This window comes from Monodon monoceros, unplaced genomic scaffold (assembly GCF_005190385.1).
Source record: "Monodon monoceros isolate NGI ecotype Baffin Bay Population unplaced genomic scaffold, NGI_Narwhal_1 Super_Scaffold_14, whole genome shotgun sequence".
Taxonomy (NCBI): domain Eukaryota; kingdom Metazoa; phylum Chordata; class Mammalia; order Artiodactyla; family Monodontidae; genus Monodon; species Monodon monoceros.
The window spans coordinates 14479591-14506288 of record NW_021703770.1 but is presented as its reverse complement, the minus strand read 5'-3'; the positions used below and the strand labels follow the sequence as shown (position 1 = coordinate 14506288).

The 26698-nt window shown below is 42.5% G+C and overlaps 2 protein-coding genes across 2 annotated transcripts in view; both read right to left on the bottom strand.

Moving 5' to 3' along the window:
- Positions 1 to 1388: 1388 nt before the first annotated feature.
- On the bottom strand, positions 1389 to 25742 carry CUNH8orf76 (chromosome unknown C8orf76 homolog). The gene is made up of 6 exons (XM_029222461.1): positions 24961 to 25742; positions 21895 to 21990; positions 21044 to 21187; positions 16146 to 16603; positions 5892 to 6024; positions 1389 to 1720 (listed from the first exon to the last, which is right to left on the bottom strand). Exons 1-6 carry the CDS (start codon positions 25075 to 25077, stop codon positions 1523 to 1525), a joined length of 1146 nt encoding a protein of 381 aa, XP_029078294.1. The 5' UTR covers positions 25078 to 25742; the 3' UTR covers positions 1389 to 1522.
- Positions 21939 to 26698, bottom strand: part of ZHX1 (zinc fingers and homeoboxes 1) — a 41057-nt gene continuing 36297 nt past the window's right edge. Inside the window, exon 5 of the transcript XR_003793463.1 lies at positions 21939 to 21990. The gene's annotated coding sequence lies outside the window, so the exon portion shown is untranslated. The remainder of the gene's footprint in view (positions 21991 to 26698) is intronic.

Here is a 26698-nt window from a genome sequence, read left to right as displayed (position 1 = left end):
GGGAGGGAGGGAGGGAGGAGCTATGGGGATATATGTATATGTATAGCTGATTCAGTTTGTTATAAAGCAGAAACCCTAACACGCCACTGTAAAGCAATTATACTCCAATAAAGATGTTAACAAAAAGAATATAACATTGAAATGTAATTATAATAATTTACAAAGGCATAAACATTTTTATTTATTTTTATTTATTTATTTTTGGCTGCTTTTTGGTTCTTCGTTGTTGTGTGTGGCTTTCTCTAGTTGCGGTGAGCGGGGGCTACTCTTCGTTGCAGTGTGTGGGCTTCTCATTGCGGTGGCTTCTGTTGTTGCGGAGCACGGGCTGTAGGCGCACGGGCCCCAGCAGCTGTGGCACATGGGCTCAGTAGTTGTGGCTCACAGGCTCTAGAGCGCAGGCTCAGTAATTGTGGCACACGGGCTTAGTTGCTCAGCGGCATGTGGGATCTTCCCAGGCCAGGGCTTGAACCCGTGTGCCCTGCACTGGCAGGCGGATTCTTATCCACTGTGCCACCAGGGAAGCCCATAAACATTTTTAAAGAAAATATTAGCCATGGGGGAAAAAAAAAGTTATGTGGGACAACACTTGATGAAGTTTTTGGTCTATTACTAAATTTCACTTCTCATAAGGGAGCTCTTCCACCCTGGATAATTCAAGTAAGCCTTTTGCATTTGAAGATGATGTGGCTGAAAGGAGAGGATAATCACCTGAGACAGAGCTCCATGGGTCTCGTGTTTCTGTACATCTTGTGAGCAAGGCACTTACAGCCCTTCATTCCAGACTATCTTCTCAACAATGCTTGCAAAGCAAACACCCTTAAAAAAGAGAGTGTTCTCCCCTGGAGCACAGGGCAGGCCTGCTTACTGTTCGTTATAAAGGATCTGTGTCTCCTAAGCTCAGGGTTCCTCTCCTATAACGCGACCCACTGCACGTACACTCTTTCGTTTGGGCTCATATGTGTCACGTGCCTTGGGACTTGGAGGCAAAGGAACTGATACAAATATGCTGAAGCTTATCCTGTTCCCTGGGCCACGAGTAATCAAGTCTCCTGCAGCATCTATGACACTGGCAGGTTAATGCGCGGGCTGACAGGTGTGGTAAAGTCTCAGAGCCTTCGCAGACCTCGACGCACCCTTCCTGAAAATGGTTTACTATCACACTGTAGCATTCTTGGTCATTCTTGATGAATTTACCTAAACAACGTAATACTTACATCGCTGATTATAATACAATAACTGTTTTTAAAAGACAATAAAATCTGTAAGTCTCTTTTATACACTTTCCCAACAGATTATCTTCTAAAGGGGCAGTAGGCCTCACGAAAGTGAATGACAAAAATCTAAAAAGAAAACAAAAAACCAAAAAACTGAACACAGTAGAAATAAGCTGGGAGAGAAGCCATTTTTATAAGACATAAATAATTGTTTTTAATTCAGTATATTCCATGATTAGCAGTGGATTCTGTCTGAAGTAAACCAGCACAATTAATACAAGATGTTTTGTTCTGTTTTAAAGGGACCACTAAACCAACATCTGTATCTCTGTATGGAACTGATTTTCAAAGGGACAGAAGTGGTCTTTGATCTTTCTGAACCACTTGTCTTCAAATTCTTTCGAAGACGCGATCACCAAGGCAGTCAGGGCTGCAGGGCCAACACACTTCACCTCTGTGTGAACCTCATCTCTTATTTTTTCTGGGACGATATCTTCACCCATAACCTGCAGTAGGAGGGGAAAAAAAACCCAACCCTGTCCCAATAACAGGGGAAGCAGACACGGAATGACGGGATGAAGACCACGCTATTTATCAAGTGTAAATGATTTCGTACAGAAGGATTTCTTTAGCAGCCAGGTGACAACTCTAGCAATTCAACATATCGAAAGGATGTTTATTCAGAAGCAGTGATCCAAGACCACATTTGTAAAACATCCCCTACTTCCAGTCTCATCTTCCCCTGAGCAAACAAATCACCAAAGCACTAGCATGGCAGCAGTACCATTCAGGCTACAGGGAGCGAGAGTTAACCTTCTTATGTCATATGGAGCATCTGCAGCTGACAAGAAATGCACCACCAGTGATCCTCCCTCCTTGTAAACGACAGAAAAGCAGCGCTTGCACAGAATGTAACTGCTGCTGTGTAGAGAGCACAGATCCCTTCTCTTAGAAGTTCTCCAAAGAAGTCAAAGGCAGCAAACAGTCGAGCAGCAAGTAGCTGAGTCCACACTTCCCTGATCCAGAGAGACTCCATCCCTCCAGAAAGGTTACCACAGCAACCTCAGGGACTTAAGAGCATGCCCCGCACTCTAAAGGCACAATACTGCTCCCTACTGGTCAGATCCAGGTCCAGGTTCTGCGTTAGCTTCTCTTTGACAAGACACCCACGAAGTTAAGTTTGTAAGAAGCTTGCATCTGAACTCGCTAAGTGATCAGCCCACTTTTGGTAAGGACAGTGAACTAAAATTAAGTCCCAAAACATTGCCCACGATTCGGCATGAAAAGTTAGGGAGCCATTTGGCAGGGATATTGTACAGGGAATCTGTCACTTGGATTTGGACTAGATGGTCCCTAGGTTTCCTACAAACCCTGAGGTCCTATGTGTCCATGAATACTCAAATTATAATGGATTAGAAACCCACTCAAAGAACAGGTTCCACTGGCTTTAAATCTTCAAAGACTACTTATTGTTTGAGGCTAGAGCTGACAGGATGAACAGCAAGCAACTGTCAGGATTTATTAAGGCATGTTATTTTCATCAATTCAAAGGCAATTTTTGGCTTTGTATTTTAACATTTCTGAAATCAAGATGTATCTTATACCCACTGGTGTATCACAGTGTAAAGAGCATCTTGTTTTTCTTTTAGTGGCACATCAAATAATTATGTCTCTTAATGACTGATGACTGCTTGGACTCAATGAAATACAGTATTTTAAAATCTGGGTTATAACACCAAAAGTGTTTTTTTTTTTAATTAAAAAAAAAAAAGAGGGGCTTCCCTGGTGGTGCAGTGGTCGAGAGTCTGCCTGCCAATGCAAGGGACATGGGTTCGTGCCCTGGTCCGGGAGGATCCCGCATGCCGCGGAGCGGCTAGGCCCGTGAGCCATGGCCACTGAGCCTGTGCGTCCAGAGCCTGTGCTCCGCAACAGGAGAGGCCACAACAGTGAGAGGCCCACGTACCGCAAAAAAAAAAAAAAGAGAGAATTGAATAATAGTAATACTCAAACAATGCAATATTCCAAAAAGCAGGCTTGGCAGGTATATCATTCACAGGTGTCAAAAAATCGGCAGAAGTCTTTGGCCAAATAAAAATTTAAACTTCTATATATCAAAAGTATCATAAACTTCAGAAAATACTGAAATACTGTATTTATAAATACAGTATTTATATAAACAACATATAAAAGGTTAGTAAGCCTAGTGTAGAGAGAGCTCTTAAAATTAATAAGAAAAGCAGAAACATATAAATAACGAAGAAAAAGCATGACTAGGTATTTCACAAAATATAAATGGCCAATGAATGTGTGAAAAAATTGTTCATTTTATTAGTAATCAAATAAACAGTAATATTAAAAAGCGCTATTTTTACCAATGAAAGTACAGATTTTAAAAAGTAATAATATTAAGTTGTTCAATATAAAATTCTGGTTTTATGGTCAAAATGATTGAATATTGACAATTTCACATGGTTCAACCTAATACCTAGGTTTGGAGAAGGAAAATCAGTATTCTCATATGCTGCTGGAGGGTATATAAACAGAACCAACCTTTCTTCTCTCTCTTTTTTCTTTTTTTGGCCACACCGCGTGACTTACAGGATCTTAGTTCCCCAACCAGGGACAAACCTGAGCCCTCAGCAGTGAAAGCGCAGAGTCCTAACCACTGGACTGCCAGGGAATTCCCAGAACCAATCTTTCTCAATGACAATTTGGAAACATGCTTTGAGGCTTTAAAATGTTCATATACTTTAACCCAGTGATTCTATTTCCAGTAATCTATTCTAAAACAAACACAAAAACTGATTTTTTTTTTGCAAAGACTTATTAAAGTCGGTACTGAATATTTGTTAAATGTCCAACATAGGACTTAAGTAAATAAATGATAGCTCATCAAAAGCTGTAACTGGACTACTATCCAGTCTTTAAAAATTATGCACTCAAATAACATTTAAGGATACAGAGTCATGATCATACCACAATGTAGGTAAAAATATCAGCCTATAAGACAAAATGCAGTTTGGCAGTTCCTCAAAAAGTTAAACACAGAATTACCAGATGACCCAGCAACTCCATTCTTAGGTAGATGCCCAAAAGAACTGAAATCAGGAACTCAAACAGATACTTGTATGCCAATGTCCATAGTAGTATTATTCACGAAAGCCAAAAGGCAGAAAACAATGCAAGTGCCCATCAACAGATGACGAATGGACAAATAGGATGTGGGGTGTGTGTGTGTGTGTGTGTGTGTGTGTGTGTGTGTGTGTGTGTGTGCGCGCGCACACACACACACACACACACACACAATGGAATATTATTCAGCCATAAAAAGGAATGAAGTTCTGATACATATGGAAGAACCTTGAAAACATTATGCTAAGTGAAATAAGCCAGACATAAAAGGACAAATATTGTATGATTCCACTATTTGAAATATCTAGCACAGGCAAACTCATAGACACAAAAAGCAGATTAGAGGTTACCAGAGGTTGGGGTAGGGTTAAAGTGTTTCTATTTGGAGTGACGAAAACGTTTTGGAAATAGTGCTCGTGGTTGCACAACATCGTGAATGTAACTAACGCCACTGAATTGTACACTCAACAGCAATTAAGATGGCAAATTTTATGTTAGATATATTTTTTATCACCAAAAAAAAAAAAGGGGGAACGGGAACTGTTATAACATTAAAGAGATGTAAGAGACAAAAGAATCAAACACAGTGTGTGGACCTTATATGGACCCTAATTCAAATAAAACAACTATAAAAAGAAAAAAGTATGTAATTAAGAAATATTTAAGGATACAGGGTCATGCTCATGTCACAATGTTAAGTAAAAGTAACAGCACAAAATGAAATGCACATTATCATCCCAAAGAGGGCCCAGACATTTCTTTTTTAAAAAGCTATTTTAAATGCAGGTATTTCCCATGCATTGTCCAGGCAGAGGACTACTATTCCAGTCACACATGGGGAAGAATATGAAGGTGTTTAAGACACCTTGTAAGGATGTCTCACTTATAAGGAACTTAAAATCTAGCTGAAAAGATAAGACATTTTTAAATTTTTTGGGGGCCCCACAGAGCTATCTATTCCAGCAACCACTCTCTGAGTTCAGAGAGAAACTGCCACAGACCAAGTTAAAAAAAAAAAACCTGACATCTGAATTTCTCTGCAACCATCAAAGTAGTAACAGGGTGGAGCAGAAAGAAAATGGACTTGGAGCTGGATGGGTTCCAAACTAGTTCTGCCACTTAAAATCTGACCTTAGGGCAAGTCACAGCCTCTATGAGCCTCACTCCAGCTCCCCCCATCCCACAGGCTGTTCTGAGGATGAACAGGAGAAAAAACAGACAAAAGAGCTGCCCAAATGTCAAGTCACTCGTTCATTCATTTATTCAGCATTCACAAATCACCGGGCATTTCTGATGTTCAAGCAGGCAGGTACTAACAAGCACTGACAAGTAAACGAAACACAGCCCCTGCCTCACAGCACGCTACTGCTCAGAGGGGATGAAGAGGCCGCTTTCGGGGGTTAAGTGATCAAAAGGCACGTAAAGGAGGGAGACAGGAGTCCTTCAGAAGACGCGATTTGGCCCTGTTTTTTAAAAAATGGTCTCGGAGCCAGGAAAAATATCTATGATACTTTGTTTCACATAAACCCTAGAGGACACACTCACCTCTGCTATCAACAGCAAAGTGTCTTCTTTGAAGCTGAACCCTTTCATTTTAGCTTCAATTTCCTGCTGAGTCTTTAAGTTCCTCTCCAAAGCAAACGATGTTTGCTGAGATTGGGCGAGCTGAAGCAAAAGCCTGAAAAACAGAAAGTCCCAATGTGTAGGCTCACATAAAGGACAGCAGTGAGGACATGTTCATACATAGCACTGGAACTGGGCTGGATGTGAGTCCAACTCGGCTAAAGAGAAGGTCCTCACCTTCATTTGAATCCTGAAAGCTCCTTACTCTCAACAAATTGCCCAACTTTACACTGGAGAGTTATCTTTTCTAAAATTCATAGACCAAAACTTCTCAAAGGAATCTTTAGAGAGCAAGCCTCAAAAGAGCTTCCTGTAGAAGTCAAGTGATTGAAAAGCACAAACAATGCAGAGTGAAAAGAACAAACCTCCCCATCAAAGGCTCCTCCCAGAAGTGTCAGGATGTAGCTCTCTGAAGTCGGTGCTCTATGACCCTTCCATCTCCCTGGGCCTCAAGGACTAACAGGATCTCTAGCACGCTTCCGTTACCCACAGCAGGGCCATCCCCTCCCCGGCCCTCGCACGGCCACTCTGCACCTGGCTCACCCCGGTCTCCCTGTCACGGTCCTGGCCTGGTCTCCTCTTCTCTCCTCCCACACCTCCTGCTCTTCTCTATTTTCTAAAATGCTGACTGCAGATTTTTCCAATTCCCCTCAGGCCTCACTGCTACGCGTCCAGAAGCACTCAGCTCTCCTGTTCACTCACTTCCTGCCTTGAGAAACGCCCCCCACACTACTCTAGGCATTGAGGGACGTTGGTGAGCAAAACAGACAGGTTTCTGCCTCAAGGAACAGAAGGAGAGCAAAGCACAAGCAAATAAGATCACCTCAGGCAGTGACGAAGACTATGAAACAAAAATTCAAGACAGGGTGGACAAAGCGTCCACCTCAGATGGGGCAGTGATGGACGGCTTTTCTGAGCTACCGCTCAAGCTAAGGCTCAGATGGTGAGCAGCCAGCCGCAGGCACACAGCGGGAAGAGGGCTTGGCCAGGGGAAGGGGGCCCTGCCAGAAGAACCAGCTTGCCGAGTCTGGAAATCAGGAAGATCTCTGTGGCCGGAACACAGCCAAGAAGAAAACAAAACTGTAGTGAAAGAGGAGAAAAAGACAGGCAGGGCCAACTCACACAAGCCCCTGCAGGCCACGGAAAGAAACGTGGAGTTTACATAAGTGCAATGGGAAGCCGCTGGAGTTTTATAAAAGAACATGACCTCACTGCCCTTCACTCTCACTCTTCACATCACCTACCTGGCCTCTGGAGGCACTTATACGCGTGGCCTCTTTATGTCCTTGCTTTCTCTCTCGCGCTCCTGAAGTTACCTGAAAATACAGCTTACCCTTGCTGCCTCCATTTCATGTTCATTCACCCTCAGTCCTCTGCAGTCTGCCTTGTCACCGCATCGCTACTGAAAGTGCCTTCTCAAAGGTCTCACAAGACCTCTCGCCTTCAAAGCTTCTTCTCACTCCATCTGATCGCTGATCTCTCCTGGAGCTCAACCTCTACACTTCCCTTCTTCTGAGCTCAGCTCCCACTTCTAATGGAAAACTCCAGCTGGATTCCCACCCTCGATCCGCTCTGCTCTCCAGCCCTGTCCTGTCTCAGTGGAGGCACCACCATCCACCCTCACCCACAAGGCAGACTCTTCAGGGTTGTCTGACTCTTCTGTCCTCCCCTCCCCACCTTGGCCTACCCACACGTTCAGCTCGTCACCAAGTCCTGTCTGTTCCATCCTCAGTGCCATCCATTTCCCCTTTTGATTCTCAGCGCACTGTGCTAGGTCAGGGCCTCGGCACCATCCACTGATTGGTCCACAGCCCCTTCCCTTGTGTCCCTGGATCCAAACTCCTTCCTCTAATACGTCCTCCTAGCCACCAGATCTCCCTCGAAATCAGAGCTCTTGTCACACCACTTAAACATTTAAATATTCTTCAGACCTTCGGCATAAGGACCAAACTCTTTAAGATGACATTTAACACCTTGTGCTAATAAAAACAAAACAGGAGATGTACAACATTTACCAAATGTTTACGCACAATGCATACTACAATAAGTGCTTCAGATACTTTAAACCTCACGACTCTACAAAGTAGGCATTTCCCCCATTTCTCCATCTGTCAAGATGAGGAAACTGGAGATCGGAGAGCTGAAGTAATTTGTGCAAGGTCAGACGGTGAGCGAGCAAGCGCAGAAGTCCAGGCTAATTCCCTCAATAACAACGATTTATTAGGTCCCTTAAAATGGGATCTGACCCCAAGGTCCTGCCTCCTGCTCATGACGCTGTTCTGGTCTCGGGGTCCACAGCCCACCTCTCGGTCTCCTGCCACCAAAGCTGCTCTCACTGCACCGGACCACGTGACACCACCATGCTACACCAGCCCTTCCACTCCTTGGGCCGTGCTTTCTCTCTCGCAAGATATCCTGGCAAGAACACAGGCTCTGGAGTCAAAGATCTCGGTCCAGATCCTGGCAGCACTTCACAGCTGCGCCACCTTGGGCATGATTCCAAATCAGCTCCCCAGTCTGTACACTGGGATCCCAACATGTACCCCAGAGAGTGGTGAGGGTTAAAATGAAATAATGTATACACAGCATCGAGTACATTCATCTACACAACTGACAAATGTTCCCAAGAGCCCCATTCCATCTGTGGAGGTCCTTCTTCCTGCCACTCTGCACAGCTCCCAGGTACTGGTCCCTGAAGGGTTCTCTGCCACTGACACACTGTTTAGCACCTGTGCTGCCGGTCACCGACTGCACATATGTTTTCCTCAATACACTGAGTAGTGTAAGGAAAGGGACTCTTTTTTGATGATCTTTATGATCCCAGGCCCCAGCAGGTGCCTGGAACCCAGATGTCGTTCAATGCACTTCTGAATTAAAGTGATATAGGCAATGCTAAATAAACATCCGCTGAAGGAAGTTTAAAATCTGCCAAACAGATACCGCTTTTCAGTAAGGCTCACTGTTAACATCAATACTTCTTGAATTCTTCAGAGTTAAAAAAAAATAAAAATAAACAAAACAAAACCCAATGCTATGTTTTTTGGTATTATCTGAGACCTAAGAGAGTCTGTTTCTCTCATAAATTACAGAACTGGTCCAGTGTAATTTCCCCTCTCCCTAAACTCTTATACACTATGGATCCAAAACCATGGGAGTCCCTGAACCATGGGAATTCCCTGTAGAATGAATTAAACGTTGTTTATTTGTGTTATTAATAATGATTTGAACACACGAGCAGATTTCCTTCTTCGGTAGCTTTCTGTGGAATGTGAGTGAAAAATTCCTTCTTTAAAATATCGCTTCCCCTGTGTGCAAGCACAGGTCACTATCCATACCTCCCCTCCTGGGAGCCTGTGCAGCCCGCCACTGCAAGGGTGCCGGGATCCAGGGACAACTTCCCCTGGAGAACACACAGCGCCCTCACGCTGATGCAACGTCATGCTGGCCTCAGCCGTCTGCTCGCCCTGCAGCCGTACCCCTCCCTCCCCCAAGGCCTGAGTAAGCCAGAGCCATCGAATCAGCTGCTCCTTTAACCCCGTCCTGTCTGAGCGAAGAATAGAAGCCTGAAGGCGACCTACACGCAGAGGCGGGGCCAAACCCAAAGCTGAACCCAGGGAGCTGTGAGAACAAAGAAGAGAAAGGGAAGTCTCTCCCAGCAGCCTCAGGAGCAGGGGATTAAATCTCCACAATCAACTTGATGTACCCTGCATCTCTGGAATACCTGAATGGACAATGAATCATCCCAAATTGAGGAGGTGGACTTTGGGAGCAACGATATATATATATATATATATATATTTTTTTTCCCTTTTTCTCTCTTTGTGAGGGTGTATGTGTATGCTTCTGTGTGTGATTTTGTCTGTATAGCTTTGTTTTTACCATTTGTCCTAGGGTTCTGTCCGTTTTTTAATTACTTAAAAAAAATTTTTTTTAATATTTATTTTTTTTTATTTTAATAACTTTATTTTATTTTATTTTATTTTATTTTATCCTCTTCCTTCTTCCTTTCTTTTTTTTCTCCTTTTTTATTCTGAGCCATGTGGATGACAGGCTCTTGGTGCTCCAGCCAGGTGTCAGGGCTGTGCCTCTGAGGTGGGAGAGCCAAGTTCAGGACACTGGTCCACAAGAGACCTACCAGCTCCACGTAATATCAAACGGCGGAAATCTCCCAGAGATCTCCATCTCAATGCCAAGACCCAGCTCCACTCAACGACCAGCAAGCTACAGTGCAGGACGCCCTATGCCAAACAACTAGCAAGACAGGAACACAACCCCACCCGTTAGCAGAGAGGCTGCCTAAAATCATAATAAGTCCACAGACACCCCAAAACACACCACCAGACGTGGACCTGCCCACCAGAAAGACAAGATCCAGCCTCATCCACCAGAACACAGGCACTAGTCCCCTCCACCAGGAAGACTACACAACCCACTGAACCAACCTTAGCCACTGGGGACAGACACCAAAAACAGCGGGAATTACGAACCTCCAGCCTGCAAAAAGGAGACCCCAAACACAGTAACTTAAGCAAAATGAGAAGACAGAAAAACACACAGCAGATGAAGGAGCAAGATAAAAACCCACCAGACCTAACAAATGAAGAGGAAATAGGCAGTCTACCTGAAAAAGAATTCAGAATAATGATAGTAAAGATGATCCAAAATCTTGGAAATAGAATAGACAAAATGCAAGAAACATTTAACAAGGACCTAGAAGAACTAAAGATGAAACAAACAACGATGAACAACACAATAAATGAAATGAAAAAGACTCTAGATGGGATCAATAGCAGAATAACTGAGGCAGAAGAACGGATAAGTGACCTGGAAGATAAAATAGTGGAAATAACTACTGCAGAGCAGAATAAAGAAAAAAGAATGAAACGAACTGAGGACAGTCTCAGAGACCTCTGGGACAACATTAAACACACCAACATTCGAATTATAGGGGTTCCAGAAGAAGAAGAGAAAAAGAAAGGGACTGAGAAAATATTTGAAGAGATTATAGTTGAAAACTTCGCTAATACGGGAAAGGAAATAGTTAATCAAGTCCAGGAAGCACAGAGAGTCCCATACAGGATAAATCCAAGGAGAAAGACGCCAAGACACATATTAATCCAACTGTCAAAAATTAAATACAAAGAAAACATATTAAAAGCAGCAAGGGAAAAACAACAAATAACACACAAGGGAATCCCCATAAGATTAACAGCTGATCTTTCAGCAGAAACTCTGCAAGCCAGAAGGGACAGGCAGGACATATTTAAAGTGATGAAGGAGAAAAACCTACAACCAAGATTACTCTACCCAGCAAGGATCTCATTCAGATTTGATGGAGAAATTAAAACCTTTACAGACAAGCAAAAGCTAAGAGAATTCAGCACCACCAAACCAGCTTTACAACAAACGCTAAAGGAACTTCTCTAGGCAGGAAACACAAGACAAGGAAAAGACCTACAATAACAAACCCAAAACAATTAAGAAAATGGTGACAGGATCATACATATCAATAATTACCTTAAATGTAAATGGATTAAATGCTCCAACCAAAAGACACAGACTAGCTGAATGGACACAAAAATGAGACCCGTATATATGCTGTCTACAGGAGACCCACTTCAGACCTAGGGACACATACAGACTGAAAGTGAGGGGACGGAAAAAGATATTCCATGCAAATGGAAATCAAAAGAAAGTTTGACTAGCAATTCTCGTATCAGACAAAACAGACTTTAAAACAAAGACTATTACAAAAGACAAAGAAGGACACTACATAATGATCAAGGGATCAATCCAAGAAGAAGATATAACAATTGTAAATATTTATGCACCCAACATAGGAGCACCTCAATACATAAGGCAAATACTAACAGCCATAAAAGAGGAAATCGACAGCAACACAATCATAGCAGGGGACTTTTAACACCCCACTTTCACCAATGGACAGATCATCCAAAATGAAAATAAATAAAGAAACACAAACTTTAAATGATACATTAAACAAGATGGACTTAACTGATATTTATAGGACATTCCATCCAAAAACAACAGAATACACATTCTTCTCAAGTGCTCATGGAACATTCTCCAGGATAGATCATATCCTGGGTCACAAATCAAGCCTTGGTAAATTTAAGAAAATCGAAATTGTCTCAAGTATCTTTTCCAACCACAACGCTATAAGACTAAATATCAATTACAGGAAAAAATCTGTAAAAAATACAAACACATGGAGGCTAAACAATACACTACTAAATAACCAAGAGATCACTGATGAAATCAAAGAGGAAGTCAAAAATTACCTAGAAACAAATGACAATGAAAACACGACAACCCAAAACCTACAGGATGCAGCAAAAGCAGTTCTAAGAGGGAAGTTTATAGCAATACAATCCTACCTCAAGAAACAAGAAACATCTCAAATAAACAACCTAACCTTACACCTAAAGCAATTAGAGGAAGAAGAACAGAAAAACCACAAAGTTAGCAGAAGGAAAGAAATCATAAAGATCAGATCAGAAATAAATGAAAAAGAAATGAAGGAAACGATAACAAAGATCAATAAAACTAAAAGCTGGTTCTTTGAGAAGATAAACAAAATTGATAAACCATTAGGCAGACTCATCAAGAAAAAAAAGGGATAAGACTCAAATCAATAGAATTAGAAATGAAAAAGGAGAAGTAACAACTGACACTGCAGAAATACAAAGGATCATGAGAGATTACTACAAGCAACTATATGCCAATAAAATGGAAAACCTGGAAGAAATGGACAAATTCTTAGAAATGCACAACATTTTGAGACTGAACCAGGAAGAAATAGAAAATATGAACAGACCAATCACAAGCAATGAAATTGAAACTGTGATTAAAAATCTTCCAACAAACAAAAGCCCAGGACCAGATGGCTTCACAGGGGAATTCTGTCAAATATGTAGAGAAGAGCTAACACCTATCCTTCTCAAACTCTTCCAAACTCATTCTACGAGGCCACCATCACCCTGATGCCAAAACCAGACAAGGATGTCACAAGGAAAGAAAATTACAGGCCAGTATCACTAATGAACATAGATACAAAAATCTTCAACAAAATACTAGCAAACAGAATCCAACAGCACATTAAAAGGCTCTTACACCATGATGAAGTGGGGTTTATCCCAGGAATGCAAGGATTCTTCAATATACACAAATCAATCAATGACATACACCATATTAACAAACTGAAGGAGAAAAACCATATGATCATCTCAACAGATGCAGCGAAAGCTTTCGACAAAATTCAACACCCATTTACGATAAAAACCCTCCAGAAAGTAGGCACAGAGGGAACTTTCCTCAACATAATAAAGGCCATATATGACAAACCCACAGCCAACATCGTCTTCAATGGTGAAAAACTGAAACCATTTCCACTAAGATCAGGAACAAGACAAGGTTGCCCACTCTCACCAGTATTATTCAACATAGTTTTGGAAGTTTTAGCCACAGCACTCAGAGAAGAAAAAGAAATAAAAGGAATCCAAATTGGAAAAGAAGAAGTAAAGCTGTCACTGTTTGAAGATGACATGATGCTATACATAGAGAATCCTAAAGATGCTACCAGAAAACTGCTAGAGCTAATCAATGAATTTGGTAAAGTAGCAGGATACAAAATTAATGCACAGAAATCTCTTGCATTCCTATACACTAATGATGAAAAATCTGAAAGTGAAATTAAGAAAACCCTCTCATTTACCACTGCAACAAAAAGAATAAAATATCTAGGAATAAACCTACCTAAGGAGACAAAAGACCTATATGAAGAAAATTATAAGACACTGATGAAAGAAATTAAAGATGATACAAATGGAGAGATATACCATGTTCTTGGATTGGAAGAATCAACATTGTGAAAATGACTCTACTACCCAAAGCAATCGACAGATTCAATGCAATCCCTATCAAACTACCACTGGCATTCTTCACAGAACTAGAACAAAAAATTTCACAGTTTGTATGGAAACACAAAAGACCCCGAATAGCCACAGCAATCTTTTTTTTTTTTTTTTTTTTTTGTGGTACACAGGCCTCTCACTGTTGTGGCCTCTCCTGTTGCAGAGCACAGGCTCCGGACACGCAGGCTCAGCGACCATGGCTCACAGGCCCAGCCGCTCCGTGGCATGTGGGATCTTCCCAGACCGGAGCACGAACCCGTGTCCCCTGCATCGGCAGGCGGACTCTCAACCACTGCGCCACCAGGGAAGCCCGCCACAGCAATCTTGAGGAAGAAAAACGGAGCTGGAGGAATCAGGCTCCCTGACTTCAGACTATACTACAAAGCTACAGTAATCAAGACGGTATGGTACTGGCACAAAAACAGAAATACAGATCAATGGAACAGGACAGAAAGCCCAGACATAAACCCACGCACATATGGTCACCTTATCTTTGATAAAGGAGGCAACAATATACAGTGGAGAAAAGACAGCCTCTTCAATAAGCGGTGCTGGGAAAACTGGACAGCTACATGTAAAAGAATGAAATTAGAACACTCCCTAACACCATACACAAAAATAAACTCAACATGGGTTATAGACCTAAATGTAAGGCCAGACACTATCAAACTCTTAAGAGGAAAACATAGGCAGAACACTCTATGACATAAATCACAGCAAGATCCTTTTTGACTCACCTCCTAGAGAAATGGAAATAAAAACAAAAATAAACAAATGGGACCTAATGAAACTTCAAAGCTTTTGCACAGCAAAGGAAACCATAAACAAGACGAAAAGACAACCCTCAGAATGGGAGAAAATATTTGCAAATGAAGCAACTGACAAAGGATTAATCTCCAAAATTTACAGCAGCTCAATATCAAAAAAACATGTAACCCAATCCAAAAATGGGCAGAAGACCTAAACAGACATTTCTCCAAAGAAGATATACAGATTGCCAACAAACACATGAAAGAATGCTCAACATCATTAATCATTAGAGAAATGCAAATCAAAACTACAATGATATCATCTCACACTGGTCAGAATGGCCATCATCAAAAAGTCTAAAAATAATAAATGCTGGAGAGGGTGTGGAGAAAAGGGAACACTCTTGCACTGTTGGTGGGAATGTAAACTGATACAGCCACTATGGAGAACAGTATGGAGGTTCCTTAAAAAACTACAAATAGAACTACCATATGACCCAGCAATCCCACTACTGGGCATATACCCTGAGAAAACCATAATTCAAAAAGAGTCCAGTACCAAAATGTTCACTGCAGCTCTATTTACAATAGCCAGGACATGGAAGCAACCTAAGTGTCCATCAACAGATGAATGGATAAAGAAGATGTGGCACATATATACAATGGAATATTACTCAGCCATAAAAAGAAACAAAATTGAGTTATTTGTAGTGAGGTGGATGGACCTAGAGTCTATCATACAGAGTGAAGTAAGTCAGAAAGAGAAAAACAAATACCATATGCTAACACATATATATGGAATCTAAAAAAAAAAAAAAGGTCAAGAAGAACCTAGGGGCAAGATGGGAATAAAGACACAGACCTACCAGAGAATGGACTTGAGGACATGGGGAGGGGGAAGCGTAAGCTGGGACAAAGTGAGAGAGTGGTGCGGACAATATACACTACCAAATGTAAAATAGATAGCTAGTGGGAAGCAGCCGCATAGCACAGGGAGATCAGCTCGGTGCTTTGTGACCACCCAGAGGGGTGGGAGAGGGAGGGTGGGAGGGAGGGAGATGCAAGAGGGAAGAGATATGGGGACGTATGTATATGTATAGCTGATTCACTTCGTTATAAAGCAGAAACTAACACACCATTGTAAAGCAATTATACTCCAATAAAGATGTTAAAAATATATATATATATATGTATTGCTTCCCCCTTTGTCAATGTTTTACACATTTAATTTTCTTTCCTAATTTTAATGGCTGCCAATTTTAACCTTTTATCTTGAGTGATGATACAAGTTGTATTTTTGAGCAAACATAGTTTTGTTTTTAAATCTTACATGCTAAAAGGATGCATTCAAAGGATTCTATCTAGACCATGGGAAAAATCTTAGAAACATATACTAAGTGTGTGGCCTAGAATTTTTAGAAGCTTAAAATTAGAAAAATAAAACCTTTACTCTGAGCTTAGCACCATGTGTGTTTAATTCACTCTTAGCTTACCTGGTTCGTATAAAAGAGGCACAGGCTTTCATCTGAGTTTCTAGCAACACTGCTGCTCTCTCTTCTGCCATACAGTTTTGAATATTTTTTAAAGCTTTCTCATTCTTCTGGTTATTACCACTGCTCGTTTCCACAGATAACGCAGAGCTCTCAGGCAACATTTCAGGGAAACACAAAAGACAGTCTTTTCCTGAGTGGGGACAAGAGGATTTGATAGCCTTGTCACTCGAGGTGAAACTGTTCTGTTTCTGAGATGACGCAAGCAATGCTGCAAGCACTGGCTCCAGATTCAGGTAAGCCTCTCCCAATCTGCCCCAGTTCCAAGGATTAAAGGGATGCAAAGAAATCAGTTTCTGTAGGCAGAAAATTGTTTTCTCCAAGTTCTGCAAACTTGAACAAATAGCAAACTGGAGGTAGAGCACAGTAGTTAAATGGTCTGTGTTAGTTGCCTTATTTTCCTAAGGAGAAAAAAAGAAGATTAGGAAGTTTAAACTATGGAATGTTTCCCATATAAAAATGAAGATGCCTAAAAATCCAAGTTGTACATGTTATAAATGACAAGTAGCCACACAAGTAGGGTGAACTAAATATTTTTCAATAGATCTCAGTTCAAAACCATAAACCTAGAGAAATATAAACTAACCTAACAAAATAATCACCAGTCATTCCCAAACACCCTAATGTCACAACAGTCACATAATCCAGGTGATAGTGGCCTGGCAAAGTTCAGCACCAAAAACCTCTGTGTCAGTTTATTTTCCATTTGTATTATAATCTTTATTGTCTTCAGCCAGATATCTGAAAGACCCAAGCCAACTTTTTTATACCCTGTGCTAATGGTTCCATTTTAATATTCCAGGCTTTCTAAAAATCCAAATCGTAATTTCCTTGAGGATTCAAATGGACTCTATTTCCAAATTTTACTTGGCCTTGATATCCTAAACAGGATGGCCCTGCAGCTCTCAGTGTTTCGTGATGCATAACTGAATCCAAATGCCCTCTCTGGTAACTATTAGCAGGGCCAATTATTTCTGGCTGGAGGGGATTGCTTGGTTTCCTTCTGATCAGAAAATCCTTTTCAAGTCTCCTTAATCAGAGCCATCACCTCTTGCCTAACTTGCCAAATGGCAAAAGCCCTGTGGGTTAGGGAAACAAGCCTCCTTTTTCTAAGTTAAAGCCTGTAGAGATTCAGTTCATTTTAAGTCTAAGGAAAACCTGGCCTACTAGTATTCAGATCAAGCCCCTGCATAGAACTGAGCAAGAAATATGAGTAAAACTACCCAGCATGGGGCTTCCCTGGTGGCACAGTGGTTGAGAGTCCGCCTGCCGATGCAGGGGACACGGGTTCATGCCCCGGTCCGGGAAGATCCCACATGCCGCGCAGTGGCTAGGCCCGTGAGCCATGGCTGCTGAGCCTGCGCTCCGCAACTGGAGAGGCCACAACAGTGAGAGGCCCGCGTACCGCAAAAAAAAAAAAAAAAACTACTCAGCAGGCAGCTGGAAGAAACTGGCTGACCAGTGAGTGAAAGCTTGAGGAGGATTCTAAATATTCGTATATTGAGTGAAAAGACAGGAAATAAAGCCTCATGTAACCTATTCAGTCATACTATACCTTCCCGATGACAGATTTGATCTGGTTTTATTATTACTATTGTTCAGTATTCTGTCCTTCCCCAGAGACCATTAAGTTCCAGAAGTTTTTGTTCAATGCTGAATTCCTAGTAGAGAGCACAGCACCTCAGACATAGCAGATGTCTAATAACTGTTGAGTAATACATCTTTATGTTTTTTATTTGTAATAGTGAAAGCAACACGTATAAACTACCTACAGCAAACGCTACCTTTCCTCTACAGTCTACAGTGCTCTATACTGTTTACAAACATTTTCAGATTGCGGAAGCAAGTATGTGGTGGGGTAGGGTGGAGCACGCAGACCATGGTTTTGATGGCCTAGCTAGTAAAGAACTCTCTGGAAACTAAATTCCATTTAAACGAGTTTGTGTGCACAGTACTGAACTCCTTCTATAATGCAATGATGATGACGAGAGTTAACATTTACAGAGTGCTTACCATATGCCAGACACTACTCTAAGTGCTTTACTCATTTAATCCTCATGACAATCCTTTAAAATAGACTCTATCACTAACCCCATTTTATAGTTGAGGCAACTGAGTCCTAAGAGAGAAGTCAGATAAGCTGCCTGACGTCACACAGCTAGTAAGTAGCAGAGCTACAATCGGTCCCACTAGGAGTCACAGAAGAAAGGTACTTCAGAAGAGCTGACGCGCGTTAGCTGGCTTAGGATTCTCCCACTAGACACTAGGTCAGCAATGTATGGGCAGGTTATGGACGCGGTTTTCTGTCTCCTTAGCACCGAGCCCAGAACTGCACACATGGTAAGACTGAAATAAATGTTTGTGAAGTGATAAATGGAAAAAAAAGTCAGTAACTGTCAAAAAGCAGTTTCCTTACCACAGTTTATCACATGAGCCTATCAGCCACTATAAGATGTTTAAACTATTTGTTTAAGAAATAAGTTCCAGAGCTTCCCTGGTGGCGCAGTGGTTAAGAACCCACCTGCCAATGCAGGGGACATGGGTTCGAGCCCTGGCAGGGAAGATCCCACATGTGGAGCAACTAAGCCCGTGCGCCACAACTACTGAAGCCCGCGAGCCTACAGCCCGTGCTCTGCAACAAGAGAAGCCACTGCAATAAGAAGCCCGTGCACTGCAACAAAGAGTAGCCCCTGCTCGCCGCAGCTAGAGAAAGCCTGCACACAGCAACGAAGAACAAAATTTTGGCTGCATTGGCAGCCAAAATAAAAGAAAAGAAAAAGAAAGAAATAAGTTCCATTACAAATTCTATCCAAAAATGATTAAGAAGAGAGGTGAATAAACTTCAGTAGAAGTTGTGAGCATAAAGTGTTCATATCCTGCTGGGCACTCCAAGACTCACTGTGTTTTGTTCAATGCTGGGTCATGACCTGCCCACTCCAGAGCACGAGGGGGCAATAACCACTGGGACAAAACCCAGAAACGGGCCAGAGCGAGTAACAAGAAGAGGACCTACAAGTAGGGAAAAAGAAAACAAAACACAGGGCATCAGGAAATGAGAAAACCATGCAAATGGGCAGGCTGCACTGAGATCATGTGAAGAGACCCAAAGAAAGGGGTGAGACCTATTAGCCTATGCTGCCGTTTCTTCCCCAACACTCCTGCCCACCAGGGTGCCCACAGCCCAAGGACCAGTTCTCAAAGTCCTGACAGAGGAGCTGAAGGTCTTCTGACTGGTCCTTCCTCCTGCCTGGTAACCATCCCAAGCTCTGGATGGCATCTGCTGGCAACAAATCCTTCTCTGAGCCACAACAGCAGAGACTCACTAAGCTAGAAGGAACCAGAGAGCCAGTCCAGCCCCCGACACTAACCTACCTGTCACTGCTTTCGGTGGTCTGGGGGGGGAGACAAAGCACAACAGTGATATGCAGGTGATGTGAGGAAGACAGAGGCGATGGGAGAGCAGAACAGTGACGAAGGACGGGTGACTGATGTCTAGAAAAAGCAACTGAAAGAACTGAAATTGCTGTTAATTTTCAGACCAGGGAGACTGAACACTATTAAACCCCGCCAAGTTCACTGTGTTCATGCCATGTGCTTCCTTAACAGGGTAATCTTATCTTCCAGCTTAAGAATTAACCCACAATTAGTAGAGGGGAGAAAAAGAGTGAACAAAACACAGCTGTTTTCCATGTTCCGAAGACAATTACCACCAAGGGTTCCTCTCACTGCAAGAGGCTGAGGTCCTATGCAATGAACCCCGGCAAGCAAATTGTGGGATTTCTCTTAGTTAATGAAACGGAGGAGGACAACTCAATTGGCTGCGTACTTCACGCTGACCTCTGGTCAACGAGATCCACAGGATTCAAGATCAGAGCCTCAGGGCCTCATTAAGTTCCTCTGAGGAAGAAAATTGGTCATCTATAAACTAGGACTGGTCGACTTAGACTTGTCCCCATATAAAATTTACACTAAAAACTGTAGGTGCTTTAATCTGAAAACAAAAACAAGCAGGATATAGAATTGCAAAAAAACCTGCTTTTATTAAATTCCTTAAAAAAAATTCTGCAGACTCCATTTAAGAATAAAAAGGATTAAGCTTGGCCTAGTATGATATTTAGTCATTTTTTGGTAAACTTTTTTCCTGTTTATAAAAGTAATATATGTTCATTGTAGAAATTTTGGAAAATAAAAATCTAAACAACAGCAAAACACCTAAAGAAGAAAACACATCACATAATCCTTCCACTGTGAGTATTTACTCCTAACAAGAGTAAAAACCTTTGCAAGTGAGACTTCCACGGTGGTCCAGTGCTAAAAAGTCTGCCTTCTAGTGCAGGGAATGTGGGTTCGATCCCTGGTTGGGGAACCAGGATCCCACATGCCGCAGGGCAACTAAGCCCACACACCGCAACTACTGAGCCCGCGCTCCTCAACTAGAGCCCATATGCTCTGAAGCCTGTGTGATACAACTAGAAAGAGAAAAAACCTGCACACCACAACTAAAGAGAAGTCCGCACACCTCAATGAAAGATCCTGCATGCTGCAACAAAGCCCCGACACAGAAAAAAAAAAAAAAAAAAAACCTTTGCAAGTGAGATTTTCAGGCAATGAAAAATTTTGAGCATAACACAGGAAAAAATATTACAAGCAAATGATTATGTCTAGACCTCCAAACTGTTCATCATAATAAAGTTCTTCCACCACTGACAATTTTCTTCTGCTTAACCAAACACACAGATTTAGCTGCAACAAGTTGTCTTTTGCTTTGTTTTGTTTTTTACAAAATAAACCATTCAGCCATCCTAGGGAAGCAAATGGAAATACGCACAAAAACCACTCACCAAGTTTGTAGCAATCTCCAGGGCTTCCTCGTGCCTTCCCAGGTGAACGAGACACCGAGCCTGGCCTTCCTGGACATCCCTTTTCATGGCAAAATTCGTAGATGGCAGTTTTTCTGAGATACTGGAATACTCTTGCAGTGCTTTCTGGCAAATATTTGTTAAATAAAGGAAAATGAAGGGAAGGGATGAAAAGAAAGGCAGAAAACACAGTAGAAAAAAGAATTCAGTCATGGGGGTGACGTGTTTCCTAGGCAGAAGGTAATGTTATAACTGACCCCACAATGAACTAAAGGAAGACTTGAGCATTTAGTCAGTACTCTTTTTCTGAAAGGTAGAGAAAAAATGGCTGGAGACTATAAATAAAGCATCCTGGAGCCCAAAAGACCAGAATTTGAATCCTGGGTTTGCCACTAACTTGCTGTATAACCTTTTCACCTCAGCAAAATAACAACAGGACTCTTGTGAAGATGACATGAAGTCTCTAAATAAAGCAAGCTGACATCTAATCTAGTTGTTAGTTCTTTTCTTACACATTTTCGGGTGCTTTGTTCCTGTGGCCCCATGAGGTATCTGTGCTAGAGGTTCCCACATAATTAGGAGATACAGAACCTGGGGAAACAGACCTACAAGGATCCCAACAAGCTCTCTATACTGGAGTTACAGGAAACAAAACAAATTATACAGAGCTAGAAACTTGGGATTCTAAGATTACAAACACATATCACAAAAGATTAAATTCATCTTCACAAACAACACACTCATAACTTAGTATACTGTTATTTAAATATACTGTAATGGACAGAACAAAAGCCCATTTCAAGTAGTGCAATCTTCTATATGTTAAATTCTACCTGATACTCCTGCCGTCTGTAGGCCAGGTCCCCTTTGAATTTCTGGATAGTCAGAGCTTCAACATCATCACTGCTCCCCGTTTCTTCATAAAACCACTAGAAATTGTGAAAACAGCATATTACAGAGAATGAAACTACACTTTTCCACTCCCTACTCAGAAGCAATTTCCCATATATAATTGATTAAACCTCAAAAAAGACATAATTCTTCAGAATAAGACTCAGGAAAACATCTGACAAAGAAGAATGACAATTTTAATGGTGGCCCAGTTTTTATGAAAATTATCACAAGTAATAAATATACCAATAATACAATACCTCTTAACTAAAACACAAAAGTATATGCTTTTATCTATAGCATTTCCAATTTGGGGTTGTGATGCTTGGGAACCTACATTTAACTAGCACAGTTCACGATGGTTCTTTAGACTGAGATGTTTTCCTGCAGAGAAATTTTTAGGGTGGATGGACTAGGGATTGACAACTCTTTATGGAGAGGACATAGAAAAGAAGAACTGTCATTATAGTGCTATTATGAAAGTGTAAAAGCCAAAAGTAGAATCGACGCAAAGAGGAAACAGAGATGAAGGCTGAAAGGTGGCTTCCGTGCAATCAAATGCCAAAGTGCTATAGGAGAAAAGTCTCAGGAAATGCCCATCTGGAATATTTTATTCACTTTTCTACTGATTTAAACCCTATGGATAGAAAGATCTTTTTTGATTATTGCATAAAGAACATTAAGATGAGAAAACACGAATAACGAGAAGCACTGTGTGCCAGTTTTCCAGCTCCAAAGAAGTATCTCATCCTCCCCGCCCCCCACCTTTTAAAAAAATTTTTTTATTTCTGGCTGCATTGGGTCTTTGTTGCTGTGCATGGGCTTTCTCTAGTTGCAGCGAGCAGGGGCTACTCTTCGTTGCAGAGCACAGGCTCTAGGCGCGCAGGCTTCAGTAGTTGTGGCTCACGGGCTCTAGAGCGCAGGTTCAGTAGCTGTGGCACACGGGCTTAGTTGCTCTGCAGCATGTGGGATCTTCCCAGATGAGGGATTGAACCCGTGTCCCCTGCATTGGCAGGAAGATTCTCAACCACTGTGACCTCAGGAAAGTCCCCCAACCTCCCTTTTACTCATAGTAAAACACACTGAGGCTGAATGAAGTCAGTTACACACTATTATTAATTCAAATGTAACTGCATTTGTGATGGTTCCACCATCACATCAAAATTTCTTGGTTCTATTTCTAAAAGAGTTGCTTGGGTATCACTGCCCCCCTGTTAATTAGTAATATCGTTAATTAATAATCGTTTCCCTCCTTAGCCTGATTCATCATTGTGGAGAAAGCTAGCAACCACTGTTTTTCTGTTCTCCCTGAAGTACTGTGTAACCCAACAACAGCCTATATACTGAACCCATAATTTTCCTTTGCACTTTATTGCTCTCCAGTCACATACTCTATTAGATTATCAGCCAATCCCAACTTCTTGAACAATAACTGAATAACTGCAAACCTCCATCCAATGTTCATCATCCTACTGGGAAATGATCAAGCAAAATTGGCTTTCAAACGCAAGAGCGCATATGGGGATGCCTTTAAATACCCCATTCTGATAAGAGTACGAGGGAAAAGCTGTGAACAAGGGTGAGACTAAGAAGGGAAGTGCTGGTAAGGCAAAACACCTGGTCCCACACCAAATAGGCAGGGAACACAGATCTTCCAACCCAAACTCCTGGTTTTACACTAGGGGAAACCAAGAGGACTTGAATGGGGCCTGAATTTATGAGCAGTTACCATTTACCAAATAAATTCTAATGACAAGTGATTTTGGGATTTTACTTTATAAGTATACAGCATACCACACCTGGCGAAGTATCATCTCATTCCACTCTCACAATAAACCTGTGAGCCAGCAAACATTATTTTTTCTCAAATGACAAATAAGGAACTGACACTTTGAAAGGCAACCGATAAAGCCAACGCTGGAACACAAGGGTCCTATCTCACACCCGTGGCTTTTTAATGCGGTACCCCATGACTTTGAAAGCCCATTCCCCGCTTTTAGTCTACACGATCAAGTACTAAAGGTCACTCTGAAAGACTGCATGTGGCAAGGAGAAAATGTAAGTGAAATAAAGCAAACATACAATTCAGTAATTTCTGAGTGCCTGACATCTGTAAGTACAAGGGTTTTAAGGAAAAATGAGACAATACGTGTCAAGGAACCCTGCCCAGTGCCTGGAACACTACCTGATAGAAAGGAATTATTATTGGTGAGATGAGATTTACACACGTGAAAGAATACCAGGTTAATACTCTACTTATTCAAAATATTCACGGAGTTCCCACTATGAACAAAAACTGCCAGGCACTGTGGAGGACATAAAGTTAAGCACGCACGCTCCTGTGATCATTAAGCATTCTGGGTCTAAGAGTTTTATGAGATACTGACAATTGCTTTAATAGGTAAAAGAGGGAAAAGGAGTCAAAACAAAAATATGTGGTTGGAAGGGGGAATCAGAAAAGACTTCTTGGAGGAGGTGGCATTTAAGGTGCGCCTTGAGAAATGTCTATAATTGAACGATTGTGACCATCTGAACGGGGTTAACATGGGCAGGGGGAACTCAGTGAACAAGGGCAGGCCCGTGGGTGGGACGTCACGGTTCAGGGAGCAGACAACACTGAGGTCTGAAAAGTGGGCGGGGGCTGGATTTCTGGGGGCCCTGACTGCCCGGCAGCAGAAGCAGTGAAGCTCCACGGGAGCTACTACAGATTTTAGAGCAGGGGCGTGAGGCCAGCGAGCCTCCGGGAGGCAGGCCGAACGCCAGGTGCGAGTTGATGGCCGACGGCGCGGGGATTCCCTCGGGGGCAGAGGGGGCCGGGCCCAGCCGGCTGCGGCTCGAGTAGGGGAAGGGACACCAGGGAGTCCGCGTGGACGCAGGACTCGGGCCGGGAGGGTTTGGGTTCGGGGGTAGGCCACGCGGCCTTGGGGCGTCTGAAGCGCTGTCGGGCCGGGACCCGGGAGCGCGAGGCCCGGGGGCTGGGATGAGGCCGAGAGGCCCCGCTTTCTCACCTGCGGCTCGCAGAGCTTGGCGCGGTAGGACGCAAGCGGTCCAGTCCGCCTCTCCCGCCTCTCCTCGAACACCGAGTCCTCGAACTCGCCGCCAAACAACCAGCAGCCGATTTCCATTGCGCGCCCAGGACAGGAGCATCGAGAGGAGGCGGTGCCTAGAGCGGCGCCCACGTGCGGGCCAAGGCGGAAGGGGCGGGGCCGTCGAGGCCCAGCGAGCGGAATGCTGGGACTTGTAGTCTTTGGACGGGAGCCAGACCGGGACTTGGCCCACGGCAAGTTGGGAGTCGTTGAGCTGAGATTTTATCTGGTTCACGACGCGAGGACAGAACTTGACTTCTCTGTTTCTGGAGATGGACAGAGCGATCCTTACGTGCACGCATCAAAAAGCACTAGCCTCAGGGTAGCTGTTCAAAACTGGTAGGTACCAGTTTTTCACTATTGACCATACTCCTAGCACTGTGTTAAGCACTTTTTTTTTTTCTTCCATTTTACTGTATCCTTTCCTAACAACCTCTGAACGGCACGATGATTCTCATTAAAAACTGGGGCTTAGAGAGGTTACGTATCTTGCTCAGGATCAAGTATTACGTGGCAAAGAGCTGGGAAAAAAAGAATTGAGTCAGTAATACCCCCGTGTCTCCATAGAAGAGACACACCAATGATAAAGACCAGGGTACAGTAATTCACGCACTTGTAAAACAGAGGACATGGAGATTTACTCTGGGGACTCCATCAGGGAGCATTAATTCTGCCTAGAAAAACACTAAATTCCAGAATTCTAACACCAACATTTACTAGAATTCTTATACCTTCAAGATGTTCCTTGAGACAAGAAGGTAGAGATTGTTGACAAAATACCGGCCAGTATTCCACAGCACAGTATTACTGTGCTATATTACACAGAAGGTAATAGACATGGAGGTTTTCTCTGGTTTTCCTCCTGTTTCTCCTCACTGTCACCAGCTCCTCTTCCACCAACTGTCTTCCAGGATTCTTTCCTCAACCCAAATTTCTACTCCACACATTCACCCTAGGGGAACCTAATTCACTCCCCGATTTTTCAGAATCCGTCTCTCTGCTGATGACTCCCCAAATCTAGAAGCAGCTCATATATCCTTGGTGGAAAGCTCCACCAGAACAGCCTCCAGACATTAACTACTGATGAATCCATCCATAGAAAAGCCATTAAGAAAAAGTTCTTAGGAAAAATTTAGAACTTATAGAAAAGTGAAGGAAAAAAGGTATCCATAATATTGTCACCGAGAAGCAATGACGTCTAAAGAAGGTAAACCTATTTGCCCTAATTCTAATATGCCCTTGTCCTACCAAAAGGCAATACAGCATAGTGTCAAAGGGCCTCAAGCACCAGATTTGTCTGGATTCGTGGTCCTGGTTCAGTTATTCGCCCACTGTGTGACCTGATCCGTGAAGTGGGCATTGATTAAAATAATGCATGTAAGGTGCCTGTCAGCAAGTGAGTAATGCATGTTCATTCAAAATTCCTGTTCCAAGTGCAAAGAGAAAAGCAAAGGCAGGCAGGGAGATTTTTTTCAGCTTTCTCTTTTTGAAGGCTCCTTGGTTTTGGAACTTCCACCCTCTCTTGTTCTGAGGTGCCCCCAGGTCTGACCTCCTCCTGGCCCAACAACTAACTGAGGTAGATATTTTCCTGAAATGGTCAGGAAGTCGCGGAAGGGCAGTTTACGGGTAAAAGAGAGTTCTTTGCCCTTTGAACTCAGGC